Source organism: Lissotriton helveticus, chromosome 6 (genome assembly GCF_964261635.1).
Source record: "Lissotriton helveticus chromosome 6, aLisHel1.1, whole genome shotgun sequence".
Taxonomy (NCBI): domain Eukaryota; kingdom Metazoa; phylum Chordata; class Amphibia; order Caudata; family Salamandridae; genus Lissotriton; species Lissotriton helveticus.
The window spans coordinates 1927600723-1927624917 of record NC_136067.1 but is presented as its reverse complement, the minus strand read 5'-3'; the positions used below and the strand labels follow the sequence as shown (position 1 = coordinate 1927624917).

The following is a 24195-nucleotide window of genomic DNA, read 5'->3' as shown; positions in this document are numbered from 1 at the left end:
TGTGAAATGTTCTATTATGTACCTTAAGTTAAATCGTCAAAACATATGCATTTATTTATTTTAAAGGAAATGGCAGTGTTGTACAGTCTTCGGAATCGGCATACAGGCGCATCGCACTGTTTAATGTTTGCACCTGCCATAAAATGAAAATGTAAAGTATACTGAGTCCCGGGTCTGTCCCTGAAGTCTTGTGGTAACTCTAATCAAATAGTTAATCATAACAGTGCGGCGCCCCCCGTTTCCCAAATCTACGTATCTTACCCTTGTATGCATGTCCACTTCGGTTTCAGAGCAGGTGCCATCTTGGCTCACTTAGATATAACACAAAATAAGTTACCTTTTCCTGTTAGAAGACGGACCAAGTATGTCACCGAAGTACCTCCGCCACGTTGGAGTGTCAGTTCTTTTGACATTAAATGCTGGGATTTTATAAGACCGATTATATTTCGGTGTCCGCTCCCAGTGAGCGCTTATAGTAATTCTACTTTATACCCACATGTAAAGTTATTATGAACGGGCGCCTTATATTTACTATATGTTCATACGCTGCTTATGGCCATCCCCTAAATAGAAGATGGACCTGTATGGATTGAAGGAAGTATGCATCTTTGCCTATCCTCAATTTCCACTTATATTCAGCATAATCCATTATAAGTGTCTAGTGTGTAAACCTTGTAGGTTCGGACACCCTGGACTCACTACTAGCCAAATCACTATTCTGGGTAATGTAGTGGCAAGCAATCAGAGGTTTAAATGCCTATTATTATAAACTTGTACGTAAATATTTCTTACAATATGTTAACATGAATATTGCAACACCAGAATTCAGGTAATTTTAATTAAATGTCTTTAGTAGTCCATCAATACCTTATCCCTCCAGTCATTCGAAACGTATCACTCAGTGTGGTGGGATTCATATGGGTCATGAGCTGTTCAATAGTACATACTAGGATCGAATATAGATATCAGACATCTAGTTTGGCTTTGTTTCAAACTATACATTCATATTCAAAACCACTTCTTTTTTAAGCAAGACCTCTTTTAGATATGTGGGTATTACTGCACTTCTTCTTGGTTGAGGTAGGCTGAGCTGTGAATCCCCCAAAGAAGTAGTGCAACTCCTGATCTATATTCAAACCATATTCTACTGTATGTAGTCTTATGATCCACAAAGCCTTGCATCTTCTTATGGACAGTTCCCTAGTACCACCTCTGGGGTCCCTGGGTTCATGATCGATTTCATAGAACATGAAATTTCTGTGTGATCCTTGTGACTGACATTCATTCATATGCACCGTCACTGGATATCTTGCGTCACCTGCTTTTATTGCTCTCATGTGCTCACTCATTCTGTCTTTGAGAGCGTTAATTGTGCTTCCTAAACACAAACGGTCACACTTGACTACGATGACATATACTACAAATTTTGTGTGACATGTAATGTTTATGCGCATGCTGTATTCCTGACCATTTCTGCCTCTAAAAGTTTTTGTTTTGTCCTTGGCCCACGTGCACATTGTGCAGTTGTCACATTTGCAAAATCCCAATGTTTGTTGTGTCAGCCAATTGCCTTTCCATTGTTCCTTGAGAAAGCTTGGGCTTAGTAAGGGCGTCAAAGTGCGACCTCTACAATATGTGATACCTGGCCTTGGTGGTTTATGGTCTTCCAAAATCTTATCATCCCTTAACAGGTGTGACTGTCTCTTCAAGCATTTACGGTATATGTACGGTAGCCCATTATAGTCCAATATATGATGTATTTTCATTGTTTTATCCCTCTTTTCTGCATGTAAGTCCAATATGTATTTCCTGTCTATACCAGCCATTCTACTCCTTGCTGATCTCACTACACGCATACTGTATCCCCTTTCGAAGAATCTCATCTCCATATAATGTATACATTTTCTTAAGTCATGCTCCTCACTGCAATTCCTTCTGCCTCTCATTATTTCCCCAAAAGGTAAAGCATTAATTTGACACTTTAGATGTGAACTGGAAGCATGCAAAGTTGCATTACACGACATGGGTTTGCGGTAGAGCGTACTGTGCAACTTGTCTCCTTTTACATACAGCTCCACATCCAAAAATTCAATTGCTTTCTAACTGTATTTTGATGTGAACCTTATATAACATCATTCTGAATCAGCTGTGTTATAATATCCTTCAGCTGTATTTCACTGGCTATCCATATCATCAGGCAGTCATTGATGTACCGACCCCAGTAAAGTATGTGCTCAATCCACTTGGTACCATTCCTCCCAGGGACTGCTGGGAGCAAGAAGAAGAGGAGCACTGAGGTGAGAGGCCGCCAGCAGCATCAGGCAAGTTTTATTTATTTATTATCAACCCTCTCTCGCAATCCCCCACCCGTCTCACCACTTTTTAGTTGTGTCAGCCGCCACTTGTGCTAAAGTATTCATAGTGCAATGTTTGTGACTCTTCTATGAGGTGCATGCGAGCTCGCCATAAAGAGGGAATCAGGTGCATGTGAGGCCACCATAAAGAGGGACTCAGGTGCATGCAAGGCCTTCATGAACAGGGACTCAATCAGGTGCATGTGAGGGACTTGTGTGATAGTTATATGTTGAAATATTGTCTCTAGAAATATCAACAGACATATATATCATCTCGTTTTCTATTAATAAATGTAACGGGGCTAGAATAGAGTACTTATGTAAGACAATATTCTGACAACGATATTCAATACTCTGGTACCACACACGTGTGACAGAAAAGCAACACTTTAATTGCGTTCAAAACTAATATTTCTCCTGTTCTTCAGAGTCCCAAAATGTTGCCGGATAATCACGAGCCACCGCCTTCTAACGTTGGATTCTAATAACCCTGCATCAAAAGGCTTTAAAAATCTCTGTGGGATGGTTGGGCCAGTCTACAGACACAGCTTACATGTTTCTGTTGTTATGTTATGTTATGTTAAATACACTTATATAGCGCACGACTCACCCGGAGGAATCTCAGCGCTTACTTAGTGTTAAGAGGTACGGAAAAACAGGGAGGGAATTATGATAACTAGAAGAGAAATGCTTTTAACTGTTTCCTAAAGATATTATAGGAAGGATATTCTTGCAAAGCAAGGGCAGAGAGTTCCAGTATCGTGGGGCAAGAAAGGAAAAAGCCATGCCTCCGGTACGACTGAGACGTATCCTGGGGACTTTTAAAAGGGCCAAGGAATTGGATCTGAGTGTCCTGTTCGAAGTATGTTTAATCAGCTTTTTTCTCAGGTAGTCAGGACCTTTATCTCTAAGCGAGTTGAAGGTTAGACAGCATATCTTAAAATTAGATCGCTTTCTTATTGGGAGCCAATAAAGCTCTTTCAGTCAGGGGTTCGATGGTGAGCCAGCAGGACGATTCAAGATCATTCTTGCTGCCGTATTTTGAATAACCTGTAGTTTGACAAGCTGCGTAGAAGAGAGTTTCCATAGTCGAGGCGACTAGTCACCAAGGCCTGGACCAGGATTCTGCGATGTTTAGTCGGTAAGTAGGGTAAAATCTTACGCAGAAGACAGAGACTGCAGTAGCATGAGCTGATTATGGCCGAAATCTGATCTTTCATCGTTAAGGAGTGGTCCAGAATTATTCCCAGGCTCTTTACTGATTGTTTTGGGATGGGGGCCAATCCAAGCTCGGATGGCCACCAGTCATCTGTCTAAAACATTGATGCTTTCCCCATCAACATTAGCTCCATCTTACTTGGATTCAATTGGAGGCAATTCTCAGACATCCAGTTTGAAATGGTGACCATGCCGGCCGCAAAGCGAGCTTTCTCCGATTCTATATTAAAGCCAATTGTGAACATAAGCTGGGTGTCATCGGCATATGAAATTATTTCGAACCCTAGATGTTCCACAATTTTTGCCAGGGGGCCATATAAACATTAAATAAAGTTGGGCTCAGGCAGGAGCCCTGAGGTACACCTCTGTCCAAACGGGTTTTCTTAGAGAGAAAGGGTCCCAACATGACCGTTTGATGTCTATCGGTCAGGAAATTCTGTAGCCATTTTAGGGCCGTGCCCCGGATACCACAGGAGTGGAGTCTCTCCACGAGCTTTAGATGTGAAATAGTATCGAAAGCCGCAGAGAGATCCAGGAGGATCAGAACAACAGATCCTCCGGCGTCCACTACCTGCCTCAAGGAGTCGGTCACTGCTAAAATGGCAGTTTCTGTGCTAAAACCAGGGCGAAAGCCAGATTGTGAGGGGTCTAGATGATTATTGATTTCAAGATAATGGCTTAATTGGCTGTTGATGGCAGTTTCCAATTTCTTGCCCAGTACGGAGAGTAACGAGATAGGACGGTAGTTACCAAGTACCTGGGGGTCCGCTGTTGGCTTTTTCAGTATTGGGCGGACATAAGCTTCTTTCCATGGGATGGGAATTAGGCCTGTTTGGATTGAACAATTGAACAGTTCTTGAATCTCCAAAGCACATACAGGGGGTAGCCGAGCTATTATTATGGCTGGACAAAGGTCCTTAGGCGAGCCCGATTTGGCAGAAAGTAATAAGTTGGTGGTCTCTTGAAGTGAGATCAGTTCGAACTGTTCAAGGGACGGCCGAATCTACTGGAATACTAAAAGAGTCAGAGTTCAGAGAGCTCAGATTAGCAAAGTTAGAGTATATCTGTTCAATTTTATCAGAGAAGAAATCCGCTAATGAGTCACATAGTTCTTGTGATTCCTGCGTTGATTGTCTGCAGGCTTTAGGGGATACAAAGTCCTTCACTATGGTAAACAGAGCTTTAGATGAATTACTGGCCTGGTCAATTTGGCTCATGATAACATTTTTCCTAGCGAGTTTACTATTTTGATGGTATTTGGACAGTGCTAATTCAAACCAGACACATGGATGTATATCTCAATAGTGCATCAGGTGCAGTGGCACCGGGGTCCAGGGGTCTGAGGGGGAGACAACAATCAGTTCCTAACTCTTTGAATTCCAAGCATCTGTGCTAAAGTATGTAAAACTACTGTACAGTTTAGCTAAACTGATCACCTAAGTAATCCGTCATTTTCCACTGGAGGTGAGCGGTGAACCGATGTATTTCTGACGCTGCCTCGGCCCATCGGTTACTTGTAACTGAATAGAGTCAGAGTGGTCCATGAGCTGACACCTCCAGGGCTGTCAATCACCCAGCACAGGGTCTGCCCGTGCAAGCCTTCGCCTGCTTTGTGGTCTTGTGTTTCACTTGTTCTCCGGTGGTCTCTTGATTGAGGTTGTGCACCTTCCTGCCCTGGCCCCGGGCTCTGAGGCTTTGCCAGTGGAGATGAGCCGGCCCTGGACTCCTGGCTGCTTGGCGTAGATCTTTACCCTACAATGCAGTTTATTTGTCTTTTCTCGCTCTTTCCAATGTCTGTTTCCAACAGGGCCTCGTCTATAGGAGTGTGACTCAGTAAAACCTTGTGTCAAAAGTTTGCACCAATTAGAGGGGATTCAAATAGCTCAGTCAGTGGTAATATGGGTTGCAAATGTTTCCAAATGTGGATACAACATGGGTGCAAAATATGTTTGTAGCCGTTACACTTTCTTTTATCACCAAATGTTTAAACTGGTGCAAAACCTCAGTGGGAACCAGGTCGAATCAGGAATGTTGTGCTGTTTTTGAGCCTCATTTAGTGGGAACCCCTCAGCTAGCAGCTAGTAGGGATCAATAAAACTGCATTAGTGCTGTGTCATTTTGCACTAGTGCCAGAAAAGTTTACTCTGGTACAAGGATATTCTGCAGTGACATTTGCAGCATGAACTAGTATGAAAACAACATTTGCACTGAGTGACCAGAAAAAGCAGCAGTTTCTATCCCATAGGCAGTACATTTTTAATTTCTGAACTGGTGTAAAACTGCTCTGTATGGTGCATTTTTGGGAAACATCCTTTACAACGCAACTTTTACCACGCAGTGCTTTTACATCGCAACTTTTACAACGCAAACCATTACAACGCATTGAGCTGGGGGGCGCTCTAGGATAGGGAATAGATTTTATTTACTATCCAACACCTTCCCTACTATCCACGGGGACTGGAGTTGGAATAGTAAATTAAACTATTCACTATCCAGCACCCCAAAGCGCTATGCGTTGTAATGGTATGCGTTGTAAAAACTGCGATGTAAAAGCATGCGTGGTAAAAGCATGCGTTGTAATGTCATACATCCTGCATTTTTACATGATTTGTCCCTGGGAGCCCTAAGCACTAAACATCAGACCCTTGGATTAGAGGGGCCGGGATGGGGTGGAGGGACTGGTTCCAGGCTCTGGATGCACTTGCACCCCATTTCCAAAGCGTTTTACAGGACAGATTATCCGGCCGGGAACATTGGGTTCATTGCTCCCATATCCAGAAAATGAGGGTGCAGGAACACCGGGCCACTTATATTTGAGCGGAGCAGAATCCCACCTGGAGATACTGCTCCTCTCGACTCATACGTGGCTATGTAGGATTGAAGTCCCTTACAACCAGCTTCTTTCCCTCACCAATGAGCATTGCAGACTATACTTGGGGCCTTATTTAGAGTTTGGTGGGTGGAATACTCAGTCGAAACATGTCAGACATCCCATCCGCCATTGGATATAATGCACAGAGGGCGGGACATCAACGCGGCTTGTGACAGAGTATCCCATTGGCCATACTCTAAATAAGGCCCTTGGTCTTCAGTTTGGGTCACTGTTCGGCTACTTCTCATGTTCCCTGTGTAAAGTATACAGTGTGCTCAACAGTGTTCAATAGTGTAGTATTGGGCTAAGTACCAAATATTTAATTAAGTATTAAATCAAAGTAGGACTGGAATAGTGGTTTATGGATACTTTCCAAGACCAGATTTCTAAAAAGAAGAAAAAAGAAAAGAAAAAAAGATTTCTAAAGCGCACCAATTACCCGAAGGTATCTTGGCGCTTAGCCAGACTGAGGAATCGAATATATTATGGGAAAATACTGGACAGCTATTTAGTAAAAAGCCAAGTTTTTAAATTCTTCATGAATTCCAATAGATCTGCATTGTTTTTTCGTTCTGTTGAGACACAGAAGTCCTATGTTTCTTCAACTTCTCTTATTTGTATGTATCCACGAATCTGATGTAATAACTTTTCTAAGGAGCTTCAACCATGGTTGAACCAGAATTGAACAGTTAGGAAATATCCCTCTCAGAATATAGAATACACTGAAATATATGCCCTGGGCTGACCTTCCTCATCTCTCATAGATAGATCTCATCCTCCCCCATCATCCTCACTACACACAACATGCACTGGGCTAGCTTCCCCTCTTCTTCCCTCCCCCGCCCGACACCGCTCCATCACAGAGGTACAGAAGCTTCAGAAAAGAAGATTTGAAAAAATGATAATTGGTTATTGGTTAAAATGGTTATTGTTGCTGATAGTTTCTTACATAATGAATTTTATCTTTGATGTATTAGTTTGTGTAACTGTTATGGTTTGCAACTTAAACCGAATAAAGTTTATTTGAATTTGATTTGATAATCTGAAGGCGAGTTAGAGCTGTTGTAATATTTCATGGTTCGTATGTATATGTAACGGGAACATCTAGGGCCAGAATTAGGCACAGGTACATTGCTTGCTTACCTTTCATGGGTTGAGGGAGGCTGGACTGTCATCAAATGATATGATAGAGCTCAAAATTATTAGATATGTTTTCTTAAAATGTGAATAAATTATCCGAAACAGTAAAAACTGACCCATAAAGAGAATTCCTGCTTATCAGTTACCTAAAAATATCTGCAAAGTTGTATATACTTTGTAGGTTAAATAGCAAAATAACGTTCTTTTTTTAATTCAAATCATTAATGGTCTCCTAAATAACTTCAGTTGAAGGGGTTCTATGGTTAAGATGCAAAAAGTAAAAACCAACCATGGTGAGAATGGCAGCTATAATTACCCCGAGGCACTGATCATGCCCTCACAGTGAGTGTGAATGGTTGTTGAGGGTACAGTCCATTTTGACTGAAAAAGACATGGGACTGATGCTGGTCCTGTCCACTGACCAGACCTGGTTGAAGATGTCTATACCAAGTGGTCACTGTACCTGGCTGCGGCCATGTAATGTCTACTACGGGTTCAAGGCTTGGCGTTTGGCCGAATCCAACACTTTAGCACTAAGGGCCTGATTAAGACCTCGGCGGACGGGTTTAGACCGTCAGAACAGATATCCTGTCCGCCGAAATGCAAATCCAATAGGATATAATGGGATTTATATTTTTGGCAGACAGGATATCGGTGACTGCTGGGACATCGTAACCTGTCCGCCGAGTTCTAAATCAGGCCCTGAGTGTTCCAGAGCTCCTTGTCCGCCTGGCCTGGCTTTCACCAGCCCTGCCCTCAAGGCCCCACCCACTAGCAGTGGCTCACATGGCCTTCAGTCCAGTGCTGCCCCTCAATCCTGAGCACCCAGTTCATACTCCAGCTCCGATGATGATATTCAGGAATTACATTGGGTTCCAGTGTTTGTATCTTTGGGCTACTTTTACTTACGTTTTTATGGGAAAATCCAATATGTTTTATTTAATAACGGTTTTTCTCATCTGAATAAAGAACCATAACTTCCCTTTAAGAAAGATTTTCCAGTGTATGAGCTAGGGTTTTATGTGACTATACTTTGGTGCTTGGCCACAGCAAGAAAGCGTTGCACATGGACTTGCCCCTGCACAGCCTCTCAGAGCATAGCCCCATTGTCCCCCACATACCGCAGTGTGCGCTCTTCAGCCGTACCCTGTGCTCAACTCATGACCCCCCCGTGCCCACTGCGCACAACCTTTCGCCAATCGCTGCGGTCTTCGGGCACATGATGGGGCCTTCAGAAAAGAGCGGGCTTCTTGGGTCTAGTTGCTATTTTCAGATCTGCAAAGAGATCAATGAAACCAAGATTGAGACCATCCATTTCCTTAACTAATATCTGTGCTAAAGGCCAGGCCATGCCATGCACCCAGAGCCAACGGTGGGGCTTGAGCAAGGCGTCCACCGAGGTGTCATTGTGCACAGCGGAAGGTCCTGCACAGCTAGTGCAGTGGAACCTGGACTGGGTGCAGCAGCTGGCCGAGGGACAGGAACTGCACCCACAGGCCATGCAGGGCCGGTGGGGGTGGGCTGAGAGATAGACGGGTGGGTGACCTGGCATTACAGCACTAGCACATCTGCAGCTAAAATTCATTATAAACTTATGTTTTTGTTTTTTAACACTCTACGCTTTCAATATGCACCAATATTGCACAGCTACTGTTCTGTAGGAATAACTTGACAGCACGGAGAGACACTAAAAATAAAATAACTGTATTGCATTTTTCAATTTAAAAAATAAAATAAAATACTAACATGGAATCAGATTGTTCGGATGGGGTATGATAGTTCAGTTCATGCCCTTCCCAGTCACAAAGGGACAGAGAACTACTAGTCATATCTATCCCATCATGAAGGAATCACTATCAGCCAATGTTTGCTTACCCTCTAACCCTGTAGCGCACATGGTCATGACCTCTGGCATGCCGTAGGGTCAGCAGACTGCATGGCTCAGGAAACCAGTGGCTGACACTGAATTTCTCCATTTCATGTGAACTTTGTCCAGTACTGAAGTTTGCATACATGCCAACAGACCCGGTTCAGGCGGGAGATTACCGATTTTTAATGCCAAAAATGACTTTCTTTACCTGTCTCTCCCCTAAAATTGCATCTGTTTTAATATATGTAAAAAAGGAGGAAATACATTCCCCCGAATTTTTTTAATTTTCCATTTTCCAGTTGTACAATACTGGCATGCATGAGTTTGGTACATGTATTGTATTGAACTCCTCCCCCAAGCACAAACATAATTTATCACAGCACACCTCTGGCATTCAACTCCTCCCACCAAGCGCAAACATAATTCACCACAGCACACCTCTGGCATTCAACTCCTCCCACCAAGCGCAAACATAATTCACCACAGCACACCTCTGGCATTCAACTCCTCCCACCAAGCGCAAACATAATTCACCACAGCACACCTCTGGCATTCAACTCCCCCCACCAAGCGCAAACATAATTCACCACAGCACACCTCTGGCATTCAACTCCTCCCACCAAGCGCAAACATAATTCACCACAGCACACCTCTGGCATTCAACTCCTCCCACCAAGCGCAAACATAATTTACCACAGCACACCTCTAGCGTTAAACTCCTCCCCCAAGCGCAAACATAATTTACCACAGCACACCTCTGGCATTCAACTCCTCCCACCAAGCGCAAACATAATTCACCACAGCACACCTCTGGCGTTCAACTCCTCCCACCAAGCGCAAACATAATTTACCACAGCACACCTCTGCCGTTCAACTCCTCCCACCAAGCACAAACCTAATTGACTACGGTACACCTCTGGCGTTCAACTCCTTCCCCAAGCGCAAACATCATTTACGACGGCACACCTCTGGTGTTCAACTCCTCCCCCAAGCGCAAACATCATTTACCACTGCACACCTCTAGTGTACAACTCTTCCTACTAATCATAAACATAATTTACTACGGCACTCCTCTTGTGTTCAACTCCTCCTACTAATCACAAACATAATTTACCACGGCACACCTCTGGTGTTCAACTCCTCCCCCAAGCACAAACATAATTTACAACGGCACACCTCTAGTGTACAGCTCCTCCCACCAAACACAAACATGATTTACCATGGCACACCTCTAGCATTCAACTCCTCCCCCAAGCACACACATAATTTACAACGGCACACCACTAGTGTTCAACTCCACCCACCAAGCACAAACATAATTTACAACTGCACACCTCTAGTGTACAGCTCCTCCCACCGAACACAAACATGATTTACCACGACACACCTCTAGCGTCAACTCCTCCCCCAAGCACAAACATAATTTACAAATGTACACCTCTGGTGTTCAGCTCCTCTCACCAAGCACAAGCATAATTTACCACTGCACACCTCTAGTGTTCAACTCCTCCTACCAATCACAGTCATAATTTACAAAAGCACACCTCTAGTGTACAACTCCTCCCACCGAACACAAACATGATTTACCACGACACACCTCTAGCGTCAACTCCTCCCACCAAGCACAAACCTAATTTACAACGGCAAACCTCTGGTGTTCAACTCCTCCTAACAAGCACAAACATTATTTACCAGGGCACACCTCTAGTGTACAACTTATCCCACCAAGCACAGACATAATTTACCACTGCACACCTCTAGTGTACAACTCCTCCCACCAATCACAATCATAATTTACAACGGCACACCTCTAGTGTTCAACTCCTCCCACCAAGCACAGACATAATTTACCACTGCACACCTCTAGTGTACAACTTATCCCACCAAGCACAGACATAATTTACCACTGCAGAACTCTAGTGTATAACTTATCCCACAAAGCACAGCCATACTTTACCACGGCACACCTCTAGTGTTCAACTCCTACCACCAAGCACAAGCATATTTTACCCAAGTACACCTCCAGTGTTCAACATAATTTACCAATGCACACCTCTAGTGTTCAACACTCCCACTAAGCACAAACATAATTTATCACGGCACACCTCTAGTGCTAAACTCCTCCCACTAAACACGAAAATAATTTGCCACAGTACACTTCCGCTGTTCAACATAATTTACCACAACACACCTGTAGTGTTTAACTCCTGCCACCAAGCACTAACATTGGCAGCATGTCATTTTAAGGATTTTTTAGGCCCCAGGCAAGACATATTTTGGGGTCCCCTTTTCGTAATAACTTTGATTTCTACTACACACCTTTGTGCTAATTGTAGCCCACATGATGCAAAACAAACTTTTAGAAATGGGATTCCACAAAAACAGTTGGAATATGTTTTTTCCTAAATCCCAAAAATCCTTAAAATCACCCTGGATTTACAGACATAGGTAGAGGTAGGCAGAGAGAAGAGAGGTTCAGATGTAGAAATAGAAAAAAGTGAGAGAAACAATGTATACTTTTTAGGGGGGCCCCTTGAAAGGTGGGGGCACTGGGCAATTGCCTATTTTTCTCATGCCTTTCTGCACAAACCAAGGCAGCCAAAAAAGGTGATGAGAAAACACTTGCCAGGGACTTTGCTTTCCGCAGTTTGTAAGACGTGGAGGAGGCCGGCCTCTTCTTTTTCTCGTTGGCTTCCTGGCTAATATCCGGTGTTAACCCGCCGCCTTTTTTCCTACTACAAAGTAACAAAAAACACAAATTACCATATATTCTTTTTTTGATGATGTATGAAATTTGAACAATATAGTTTCTAAAAAGGTGCAACACTTTAAAGAAGGCATACGTTTTGAAAACACAAATAAGTACTCACAGATTCGAGTTCACAAACTGAAACATCTATATGTTTTGAAAGTCTTTAGTGCTACTGAGGTATTAATAGAGCACTTTTGTAGGTGTTCTTCAGAAAAGGTATATTGTTAACCCTGCGCGTAGTGGGCGTAGCGGGGCTAAGCGGAGCTAAGCGAAGATCCACGGAGTTGCAAACAAACTCTGTGGAACTCCACTCTGCTCCGCTACGCCACCCGCCTCCCCCCTATTAACAAGTAATTCTACATTAATTAAAAGGAAATTAGAAACCACTTACCTATACTGCGGCGTCCCCGGGCTGTCTGGGTAATCCATGAAAAAACTGTGCAGGTGCGTGTGCCCGCGCATGCACATTTCTTGCGAGAAATGCGCATGTGTGTGCGGGCATGCACAGTTTTCTCAAGAATTACCCAGACAGCGAGGAAGAGGAGGAGGGTAGCCCGGGGACACCGTAGTACAGGTAAGTGTTTTTTAATTGACTTTTGATTAATGTAGAATTACTTGTTAATAGGGGGGATGGAGGTGGGTGTTGGCCAACTCCGCTCTGCTGCTGCCTACTCCGCGTTCAAATCTCTGCACACTCCGCGGGCAGAGCGGAGTTCTCCGCCCAGGCCTATGTATTGTATGACTGAATAACATGTCTGCGGTGAGTGACTAGGAACCCTGTGTGGCCATGCCCACACGATGCTCACTCTTACTCTGTGCATTGCACCTTCTTGCATGTCAAACCTTGATAAAGCAGGTGTAATTTTCTATCCCTCTTATTCATAGCTGCCAACTGTCCTGTTTTTATCGGGACAGTCCCAGTAAGTTGGAGACTGTCCCGGGGTAATTCACTATCCTGGGACAGTCCTGTCAATTGCACTTCGAAGAGAATTGCAGGGAATTGAGATGGGAATTTCAAACTATAGGCCTAAGTGGCTAAATTGGAAAAATTCTCCAATGTCGCTGGATGGGAGAATTTTTCCAACTCCGCTACTTTAGCCTTAAGTTTGAAATTCCCATCTCAATTCCCTGCAATTCTCTCTTTATTGAGTAGACCCTATAATCTGCACAATGATAAGTAGACGGGGTTAAATTATGCTAATTATGTGGGTTGGGCAGGGTGGGCAGGGCTTTGGGGCAGAGCTTTGGGGCAGTGGGTGTCGTAAATTTTCAAATTGATAACTGTGCTGCAAAGTGTCCCTGTAATTTTTTAGGTTTCGCCCTGGGCGTTGCAACTGCGTAGCAGTTGCTCCGCCCACGGTGAAACCTCATGATCCTAAATATGGACTTTGGTTCCGCCTCTGTCTCCCATTGGCTAGCTTCATAAATGGAGGCTAGCCATTGAGAGACAGAGGCTGTCAATCACGCTTTCTTGTGAAAACGCGATTCGGGGGCGTTTCTCGGGCTTTTTTTAAGTGCCGCCCCTTTGTCCTGGGCCGCGCTGTGATTGGCTGGCCGGCCCGGGACCTGACTTGTTCTGCTTGCCATTGGTTTACCTGTGGCATTGCTATTCTTATCTTGCTTTCTATTGGCTGTTTATCCTATGGTAACTTCCAGTATAGTCCCTAAGCAAAGCAGCGGAGCCTACCTACAGTTTTCCTTCGCTCAGCTCGCACTTGCTTTAATTGGGTGCAGTGGGCCATCTGTTTTTGCGTTTGTTTATTTATTTTGGAAATCACCCCCTGTGTCAGTAGGACTTAACAGCACCGGGCGTTCCCAGGGCAAGAAATTAAGGGTAGAGCGGAATGCTGTTTAATTTTTAGCGTGGTCTGACACACGTCCTGCCCCTCGCGCCGAAGAGACAGCAGACATCAATAATGTAGCCTCTCACAGCAAACCTGGCAGCAGCATCCCTGGGTGCCGTCGGCATGCCAGCTATGTGTTTACACTGGACGGAGGGGGCAGCGGGGAAACGATTAAAGCTGCTCTGATCGGGATTGGGGGAAGATTGCTCAAGTTAGAAATCCCTGAGCCTTCCATTAGCAGGCAGGCACCCACGGCACTGCGCACGCCTGCCCCGGCTCTCGGTATCACTCAGGCGGGTTGTCTAGTATCTCCCGGCTCTCCGGTGCTTCCTGGGGAATCAGGAGCTGGCTTGGCGTGCAGAGGCCATTGCTAGGCGACTGGGCCTTTACTCTGCAGCCCTCATTTACACCTTTGCCACAAAGCTGGGGCTTCTTGGTCGCACACAGAGCCTGATTTGCAGGTCAAAAAAGCGGGGAGCGACCGCCCTCCAGCCATCCCCCCCCCTCCTTCAACCCTCCCGCCACCCGAAGCACCGGCGGCGCCCTTCAGGGCTGGCCAAGGCTCGGCTGAGGGGACTGGACGCCTTTCATAGAAGAACACACGTAAATTTGGAATACTTCTCAGTGTAGGCTGTGGCTTGATGGCAGTGTTTAGGGCCATTAATTTAATTGACATCGGGGTTTGGGCCTGTTGACAGTGTGCAAAGCTTCGAGTTTGGAGGACAGTGGGGGTATCACTGTTAATGAGCATATACTTCTGCCTGCTAGCAGTGTTTCCGGGCAGCGCTGCATCAGAGGCATCGCGGGCGCTGCAGGGAGTCTGCCAGAGTGACTGGTGGTTATGGTCTGGGTCAACATGTTGTGTCACTGCTGTGCAGCCGTGACCAAGTCACCATGACCCCGTGCGGCTCACCGCCGCGGCCGCCGGACGAGAGACCGTGTGTGAGATAGTCAGCGAGACTGTAAAGAAGACAGAGAAGACAGCATGTCAAAGTTCACGTGAGTTTATACTGTGTTTGGTTCGTACTAGTTACTTTCCGCCAGGCTGCAGGCGCTGCTGCCACTGACTTAAGTAGCCTCTGTCACTGTGTAACTTTAGCACGAGTTCACGCACGCTGCAAATGAGATCTCATTTATTCAGACGGAGACATTAGACACAGAGTAAAATCTGCAGGCGCAGGGCTGCTGTCTCTCATCCTGAGTGTGAGGTTATGCACGGCAATGTCAGTCAACCTAACAGAAGACGGCTGCGCTAGGAAAACCGCATCATGGGGAATGGGGATTGTAGTCTTAGCTGCATATTAAGCATATTAGTTACTGTTCCTCTTCATTATTATAACAGAGGTTACTGTCAATACACCACAAAGTAGCGCGGGACAGGCTGGAACAAAGTACGATATAAAAGGCATTTTTATTTAGCTACATTTAGGTCAGTAGATATGTTGCGCAGGATAATTTCTTTCTAAATCTATTTCTCTATAAATAGGTTGACGTAACTTTTTGAGACATAGTCTCGCACTGCTGCGTGACTGCAGGAAAATTAAAATGATGACCTCCGACCCTGCCTTTTGATTGCTGAGTGAGTGAGTTGCAGGACTGGACTCTCTGACGAGGCAGGTGACCTGGCAGTAAATAAACACCCGTAACTCGCAGCCCCAAGTAAGTGAGACGCTGCGAGGCTCCAGGGCAGTTATGCGCTATACAAATGCAATTTTTCATTTCATTTCATTACCTGCATGGCAGCGCGTGATCAGCTGCTTGCAGTCAGTGCCGGTCATGAAGGTCTGCCCTGGGCATGGCTGTAGGCTCGAGGCTGCTGGCTAGCTATGACCAGGTGTGTGCTGCCTCTTTGCCCAAAATGCCTGGGGGTGCTTGCTGGTGTCTGCCGCAGCAGTTAGTTTTACTACTCCCTCGGCCAGCCAACAGCCACAGCTGTCCTTTACTTTTGTGCAGCAGCAGTAGCGGGTAGCGGCGGACAGTGACTGCGGGGATGGGCAGGGTACCAGTGGAGGAGGCATTCCTCCTCTTGGGACGCATCTTTGTCCCGTGTAGAATACATAATTTATGCAGGTGATTGGTAGTGGAGGGAATTCATTTTTGGGGTCTGAGAGAGTTATTTTTCTTCCACCATATTTTCTTCCAGAGCTAGAGAGAATTACATAAAGGGAGCAAGAGGAAGGCAGAGGAAGATCATGGAACAGTGACAATTGGAGATAGCAGGAATGAAAAATAGCCTGCAAGAGTGAGATAAGGAGACAGGAAGTGTAGGTTGATTGAAGAAAGAAGCATGATGTGGGATCATGGCACACCGAAAAATTATACACGTATCAAACAGGGTAATGTTAAGACTAGTATTTGACTAGAGCTCAGCAAACTCATGGTCACTCATGGTCGGACGAGCTGCAGAGGGCAGGAGTCACCGCAGCAGTGTGGTGTCGGTTGCTTTTGTAATTTGTTCACTTGTTATGTGGCCGCCAGAGGACGCCCTGCCCTGACTCTATCCCCGCGATCCCGGGCTCCCGACCCACTCTTAAAACAGCAAAATCACACCTCAAGAAAAAGGCACAAACATGGTGGATTTTTCAAGATTTGAACGTCATCAGTGCACCCTTGCACGATTACCCTGAAAGAAGAAACCGGATTATGAGTGGAAAGGTGATTTTCAAACTGCTTGGTGTCATCAAATCATGCAACACTGAAGCCAACTCTAAAGCATAGCTTGATCCTGCAGTGCATTCAGAGCTGGTAGTTGATGCCTGTTCTGTGATCCTGGGCACCACCCTTGTGAAACGTGAAATAACACCGATTTACCATATCACTGGACATTCCATTCCGAACCTGACAAATCATGAAAAGGCCTGCTCGCGTGCTTAAAAAGGGATTCTTGTCCCTGTATGGATACACAAACATTTCCACAGATTTTCTAAGAAAAGGCTCTCACCGTTGTAGTGGCTTTCATCTAGTGCTTAATTTGAGCTGGTGGTTGCTAGTGGAGCCCATCGGCACTCCTTTTTGGGGACCGTCACTTGTTCCCCCCTCATCAGACACTTCCCAGGAGCCATAGAGGAAGAACAGACAAAGGGGAAAGACGGGGGTCGAAAAATACGTTGAAAAAGTCTCAAAATTAGAAAGCAGGACCCCGCAAGAGTGAAAGGGTCAGGGAATGTCGGGAAGTAGTGAGGCACGAGAAGGTTAAGACCGCCTCGCTGAAATGTGATATGAACGCTGGCCGCGGGCTTGTGAGCATCACTTTGGAGACCAACCCTTATTATTTTACAAATTAAGCCACCGCGTCGTCATCACCACATGTGGCAGCCCGTTGCCTTGTCGGGCAGAAATATGCGGGTTACACCTTCAGTCCCACTGCCTTTGAATCAGACGTCGGCAGTTGAAGGCACTAGACCTTTCTTCCATCTATCGTCTTTTACAGATGTTTCTGCTGGCCTGCGGTCTGTCTCAGCCCCCTGTTGCTAACCAGTACGTTTGATAACTCTAAAGCGTGTCTGTCCGGTTGCTATGAAGGAGAAGGGCCTCGGTGCTATCGTGAAGCTTTAAAGCTCATTTCTGAGATAGACCTTATTGATACCCAGCATTTAATGAACTTTGACCTGGTCAAGAAGTCGTCCAAGGATTATTGTTTCAAGAAGCGGACGGCATATGTCCAGCCTGAGCTCACTAATCACGAAAGTGACTGACCGAGAGCACGTGTCCAGTCATCCCGTGTGTGTCCCTGAGTAGAAGGGCCTTCGACTTTGCACACAAGGGTCCCTGTGTCCTTTTGGCTACTAAATGGCTTCTGAGGCGAAAGGTGTGGCTGTCTTCTCTGTGTGAACTGGTATAAGAATGTGCCACGTGTGTCAGTCCGAGAAAGCAGCCATGACCCGAACCATTCCGACGTCTCAATGGATGATTGATGTCTGTTATGCTTGCTCTCCTGCCCTGCTATTGGCATTGTAAATGACAATGTCATTTATTTATGTTTTTTTTAAAAAAACATAAATAAAAATAATGTCATGAGCAATGCCAATAGCTCTAACTTTTGCAAAGGCGAAACCATTGCATTGTAAATGCTTGTTTTCAAAAGTTGTCAACTATGCGATTTAGAACCAGATACTGCACCAAAAGGAGTGAAAAAATGTGTTCGCATGTTTCTAGTTCCGTGCTTCTTTTTTTACAAGGTTAGCACATAGATTTTTAACTTGATTAATTTTTCAAATGTAAGTTCTCAACAGCTTTAAGCAACATTGGAAAAAATGGTCCAAACAGTGCCCGCTTTTTCTGCCCCTCTTTTTAGAGTGAAGTGTATTATGCAGATTTAGAACAGCCCAGCAAATAAGTTGGAGACAGTTGTGGTGATATTACCATCAGCAATTCCCATGGTATTTCAAGAAAGCCCAAAGAGATTGGGGAGTAGACAGCAAAAATATTGTTCCGGCCATTCATTTCCGCATGTCTCCTGCAGCACCTAAAGGCATCCTAAGAATATTCCAGAAATTAATGGTTTATTACCGTTGTGCATCCTGGTAACTCCCATAAATGTTGGCATCGGTGTGGAATGTAAATTATGCTCATTAACTTGCTTAAATGACTTTTAATTTGATAATTTGATGCACTAGATCACCAACTTCTTCCAAATAACCTCAGATAGTGAACTAAAATCTCAGGATTCTATCAGCGCAAATTGTGCATTATTTCTTGGCGCTGGGAAATATTTGCACCACAGCTACTTTTCTCTTAAGCAAAATGTATAGTAACAGTCACTACTAAGCTAAAGCATTAAGACTCTCCGGCCCTCATTATCAGTGGCCTCTTGAGGTTTGATGGGTTCAGTAATGTTAGATACCGGTACTTGTCCGACCCATCGAATTTTGAGATCCGCAGAAAAACTGTGGATCTGTTTTCTTTTATCCAAACAATTCAGCTGCTAAGAACAGATTAAATTTCCGTTTGAACCTTGGTGACAAAATGAGGAATTACTGGGTAAATCTGTCCCAGAAATACTGATTCCCTCAGTAATTGTTAATATCAAATGGGAAAATGTATTCTTTCCTGTTTGTTGAAACATTATATTATCATACCAGTATGGTGTAGTATTATGGGGTAGTAAATCTCCCTAGCACAAGAAGTGGTCATTCCATTGTGGTGATGCCCTTGTAAATTTATGGTCACGTTTGAGTTGGGGGTATTCTCAAATGTTTTTTAGGATATTTTAAATCTGGAATCAGTTGGAGGCTTACTCATGTCAAGGGCAAGAGTACATCTGTTTCCAGGGTGTGAATGGGAAGGGAACCCCCGTAGAATTGATGTGGGTGCAGTGAACGTAGTTTTTCTAGTGGGATGGTTTTCTTGATTCCGAAAAAGAAAAAAGGTACAAGGAACAATTGCACTAAGAAACAAGCATTGGAAATGCAATAGGTCTCGCATTAGGAAAGTTTAAGCAATTGGTATTGTAAATGACACTTTTTTTATTTATGTGTTGGTTTTGAAAATAGCAAAAGTAATAGCTTTGTCAGTTACAATGTCAATAGTTTTAACTTTCGCAAATGTGACACCTATAGCATTTGTAATGCAATGTGTGTTGTATTTACGTGACTTAGATGTATTGATATTGCAAATAACAATGGCTTTTAATTTTGTAAATAATTAATACTTAAATAAAATGTATTGTAATTTATAATGACAATAGCTTAAACGTTTGTAAATAACTTTTGTGATGATTATGTTCAGTGTATTTTATTGTGACGAAAATCCAAGAACATTGCATTTGCACCTACACACACACACAGCCACACACACACACACATAGATGTGGTGGTTGTGGATCTGGGGGATATGGTGGTGGTGGATGTGGTGGTGGTGGTGGTTGTGGTGGTGATGGTGGTGGATGTGGGGGTGGATGTGGGGGTGGATGTGGTGGTGGATGTGGTGGTGGAGGTGGTGGTGGAGGTGGTGGTGGATGTGGTGGTGGATGTGGTGGTGGTGGATGTGGTGGTGGATGTGGTGGTGGATGTGGTGAAAGTGGTGGTGGATGTGGTGGTGGATGTGGTGGTGGAAGTGATGGTGGTGGTGGATGCGGTGGTGGATGTGGTGGTGGATGTGGTGGTGGTGGATGCGGTGGTGGTGGATGCGGTGGTGGTGGTGGATGCGGTGGTGGTGGATGTGGTGGTGGTGGATGTGGTGGATGTGATGGTGGTGGTGGATGCAGTGGATGTGGTGGTGGATGTGGTGGTGGTGGGTGTGGTGGATGTGATGGTGGATGTGGTGGTGGATGCGGTGGTGGTGCATGTTGTGGATGTGGTGGTGGTGGATGTGGTGGTGGATGTGGCGGTGGATGTCATGGTGGATGTGGAGGTGATGGTGGATGTGGTGGATGTGGTGGTGGATGCGGTGGTGGTGGATGTGGTGGTGGATATGGTGGTGGATGTGGTGGGTGTGGTGGTGGTGGATGCGGTGGTGCATGTGGTGGATGTGGTGGTGGATGTCATGGTGGATGTGGAGGTGATGGTGGATGTGGTGGATGTGGTGGTGGATGCGGTGGTGGTGGATGCGGTGGTGGTGGAAGTGGTGGTGGATGTGTTGGATGTGGTGGTGGATGTGGTGGTGGATGTGGTGGTGGATGTGGTGGTGGATGTGGTGGATGTGGGTGTGGTGGATGTGGTGGTGGATGTGGTGGTGGATGTGGTGGTGGTGGGTGTGGTGGATGTGGTGGTGGATGTGGCGGTGGATGTGGCGGTGGATGTCATGGTGGATGTGGGGGTGATGGTGGATGTGGTGGTGGATGTGGTGGTGATGGTGGATGTGGTGGTGGATGTGGTGGTGGATGCGGTGGTGGATGCGGTGGATGTGGTGGTGGTGAATGCGGTGGATGTGGTGGTGGATGCGGTGGTGGTGGTGGATGCGGTGGTGGTGGTGGTGGATGGGGTGGTGGATGTGGCGGTGGATGTCATGGTGGATGTGGAGGTGATGGTGGATGTGGTGGTGGATGTGGTGGTGATGGTGGATGTGGTGGTGGATGTGGTGGTGGATGCGGTGGTGAATGCGGTGGTGAATGCGGTGGATGTGGTTGTGGTGGATGCGGTGGATGTGGTGGTGGTGGATGCGGTGGATGTGGTGGTGGATGTGGTGGTGGATGTGGTGGTGATGGTGGATGTGGTGGTGGATGTGGTGGTGGATGTGGCATGACATTTTTAGGTCTCGCCTGTCGATGCGCATGCGCATCGAGCAAGCGAGACTATAGGGGCTCATCCAGACTTTATCTAACTTGCAAGGAATCGTGGCGATTCCTTGCAGTGCCCGTGACTTTTAAGCTCAATGCGCATGTGCATTGAGCTTAAAAGCGCGTGCACATGCCCCCAGCCGCCTGCCTTGCCTACTCTCTCTCACAGCCTCCCCCAGCTCCGCCCCCTCACTACTTGATTGCACGGCCGCTAGGCCGTGCCTCCCCTACTCTCCTCCCCCCTCCTCCTCTCCTCCCCTGCCTGCCTGCCGCTAGGCCGTGCCTCCCCTACTCTCCTCCCCCCTCCTCCTCCTACTGCCGTGTCGCACCTCTCCCCTCTCCGCCCCCTCCCCTGCCAGCCGTGTTACGTGTTCTGCTGCTTCCCCCTGTCCTGTCTCTCCTCCTCTCCCTCTCTATACCCTCCCCCTCCCCCCCACCACTCCCATCAAGTCCCTCTGGCCCTTCCCTCCTCCCCGGACCCCTCCTCCCCTGCCCCCTCCTCCCCTGCCCCCTCCACCCTTTCTTGTCTATTGCACTTCTCTGCCATCTGTCTTTTCTTGCGGAGTGATGCTGGCTTTCACAGCATGCCGAGCTGCTGCGTGCGTCCCTTCTACATTAACTGGCTCCTCTCTCTTCACCGACCACTTTGGCGATCGGCGTCCTGAAGCAGCAGGTAGAACAGTGTGAAACAAGCAACAGGGACCGATGCTGGGGATTAACCTTCCGCAGACCAAAGCCACCCGACCTGTATAACTCTGTGTCAGTGGTGCGTAGTGTCCTGTGGCCGCATCCAACACTTCCTGTGCAGTGCATATCTGCCCTGGTGAAAATACTTTCTCCGGGGAGTTTCCAGCAGTTTAATGGCTTCACTGGTATTTCCTAGGGAATGGGGCATTGCACAGGAGAGTGTGCCGTCGCCTTTCGGTATCTTTTTATGCGTCGTCCCGCCATGTACTATACTGTCCCCTTGCACACGTACAGTTATATGAGAAGGTGCTCAGCAGGGGTAGGCTGCATACATCCTTTTGCTGCCACTGCTCCGAATGCTAGTCTTCGTTCTCCCTGCTCCTCAGTTGCGGGGCTGTGCTCACACCGCAAACAGTGGTCATTAGAGCTCGGCCATACGTGTCAACGTTTGGGAGTAAGCGAGAGGGAACTTAAAGTTGTCCCAAATTGGTTTGCACGTTAACTTGCATTTAGCTAAATTCTTTGTTTCTTTATGGAATGCATTAAAATCGCCAATCAAAAGGATACACTTCTTTTCAACGTGCAGGCTTCAAGACAAACCAGCATTGGCCAGGTGATTATTTATGCAGCCCCTCACCCTCCAGGCTCATGCTGTGACAGCACACTCCTCCATCCCTATGGGCGCCCAATACTCTCCCCCTCCAGGCTTGTACTGCAACATTACACCCCTCCACTCAAAGACACTCCCACGCCCCTCCCCCCACGCACCCCCCATGAACATACTGTACCATTGCACTCTTCCATCCCAGGACACTCCCAGGTCTTCACCTCATGTTGTGCATCACGCTCCGCCGTCTCTGGAGGTGCCCAAGCATCTCACCCTCCAATATGGCACTACGACGTCACACCCACCTTCCTCAGAAACTCCCTGGCCCCTGACCCTCCAGACTCTTACTGTGATGCTCTCACGGCTCTGTAACGTGGCTCAGCTGCTGCTGGTTTCCCCCTCACACTTCCTGTAGCCCGGGGGTAGCTTGGGTGGCTCATATCCGGTGCACTTAAACCCCTCTGAGTCACTGGCTGGCTGAGCACACAACAAGCCAACCGTCTGAAGGCAGACAGGGAGGGCTCTCACACCCTCTCAAAGAATGGAATGTTTCTCTCGCGCGCTCACAGGCACAGCCCGGCCTCCTGCGTAGAGCGCCCTGCACGAGCACATGGCGGGAAGCGCACTCTTGAAAACCGCTCCATTGCCTAAATAAATCAAAATATCGGGTAAACAATAACACAGCCAACAGCGCGATACTACTTAGTGTAGTTTTTGGAGGAAGTGGAGCAGGGTGCGCTGACGCGTTGTATGTTAGGTGGGATTTCCACGCACGTCAGACTTTGAAGCTGGGTGAATCGGGTTCGAGTCTGGCGGGAGGCTTATGCATCCTGTGATTCTGGGGCCCGGGCAAATCACTCTGTGACTAAAAATGAATGTGTTGGTCTGTAACGCAACAGGTGTTTATACAAGGCGCTCTAATATCTTCCGGTTGAGTTTGCGCTAATTAAAACTGCAAAAAAAAAAAATAATAAATAAAGACCACGTAGTATTGCCTTTTTTTCCAACTTTATAATCGTCAAATGTTTTTTTTTAAAGTGAATTCAAGAGGGTTGGGGGGTCTAGATAATAAAGTACTAAACGCACAATGATGATTTTAGTTTATATCTCCCACCCAAATATAGCTCAGCTGTACAAACTTGTTGTTTGATACGTTTTTCTGTTTTCTATTAAACATTGTCGTGTCTCTGCGCCCCTCAATCAAACCACATTTTAAACGCTGAGACTCACGCGCATCTGTCCCTCATGTGAATCACCCTTTACAGGAAATCAGTTGTATTGTCAATGGATGAGTGTCAAAAAACCTGAGACTGTTTTACTCTGCATTTGCATCGTGTCTCGGTGACTCACTTCAGCTGCAGCAGCTTTGTGTGAAGTTTGCTTGGCTCGGCCAGCCCCCAGCAAGGAGGAGGAGGGGGGGTGGAGGCTTTTGTTCGTCGTCACGTCGGTGGCCTTTCATGTCGGGCTGTAAAAGCTTCTCGTTGAACTGTATGGCAAAGCATTCCCCCACACAGAAGACAGCAACCGCCACTGCCAGGGAGACAAAGAATCCAGCTCTCACTGAGCCGCCCTCTTAAAAGTTATACCCTGACATTTAGAGCAAGCGTGTATTTTATTATTAAACAGTTGCGGCCA

The 24195-nt window shown here is 46.2% G+C and overlaps 1 protein-coding gene across 1 annotated transcript in view; it reads right to left on the bottom strand.

Moving 5' to 3' along the window:
• The window catches only part of FBXO16 (F-box protein 16), a 274649-nt gene that overhangs the window by 82233 nt on the left and 168221 nt on the right, over positions 1–24195 (bottom strand). Inside the window, exon 6 of the mRNA XM_078649904.1 lies at positions 12081–12189. Within this exon, the coding sequence (XP_078506030.1) occupies positions 12081–12189 (109 nt within the window). The remainder of the gene's footprint in view (positions 1–12080; positions 12190–24195) is intronic.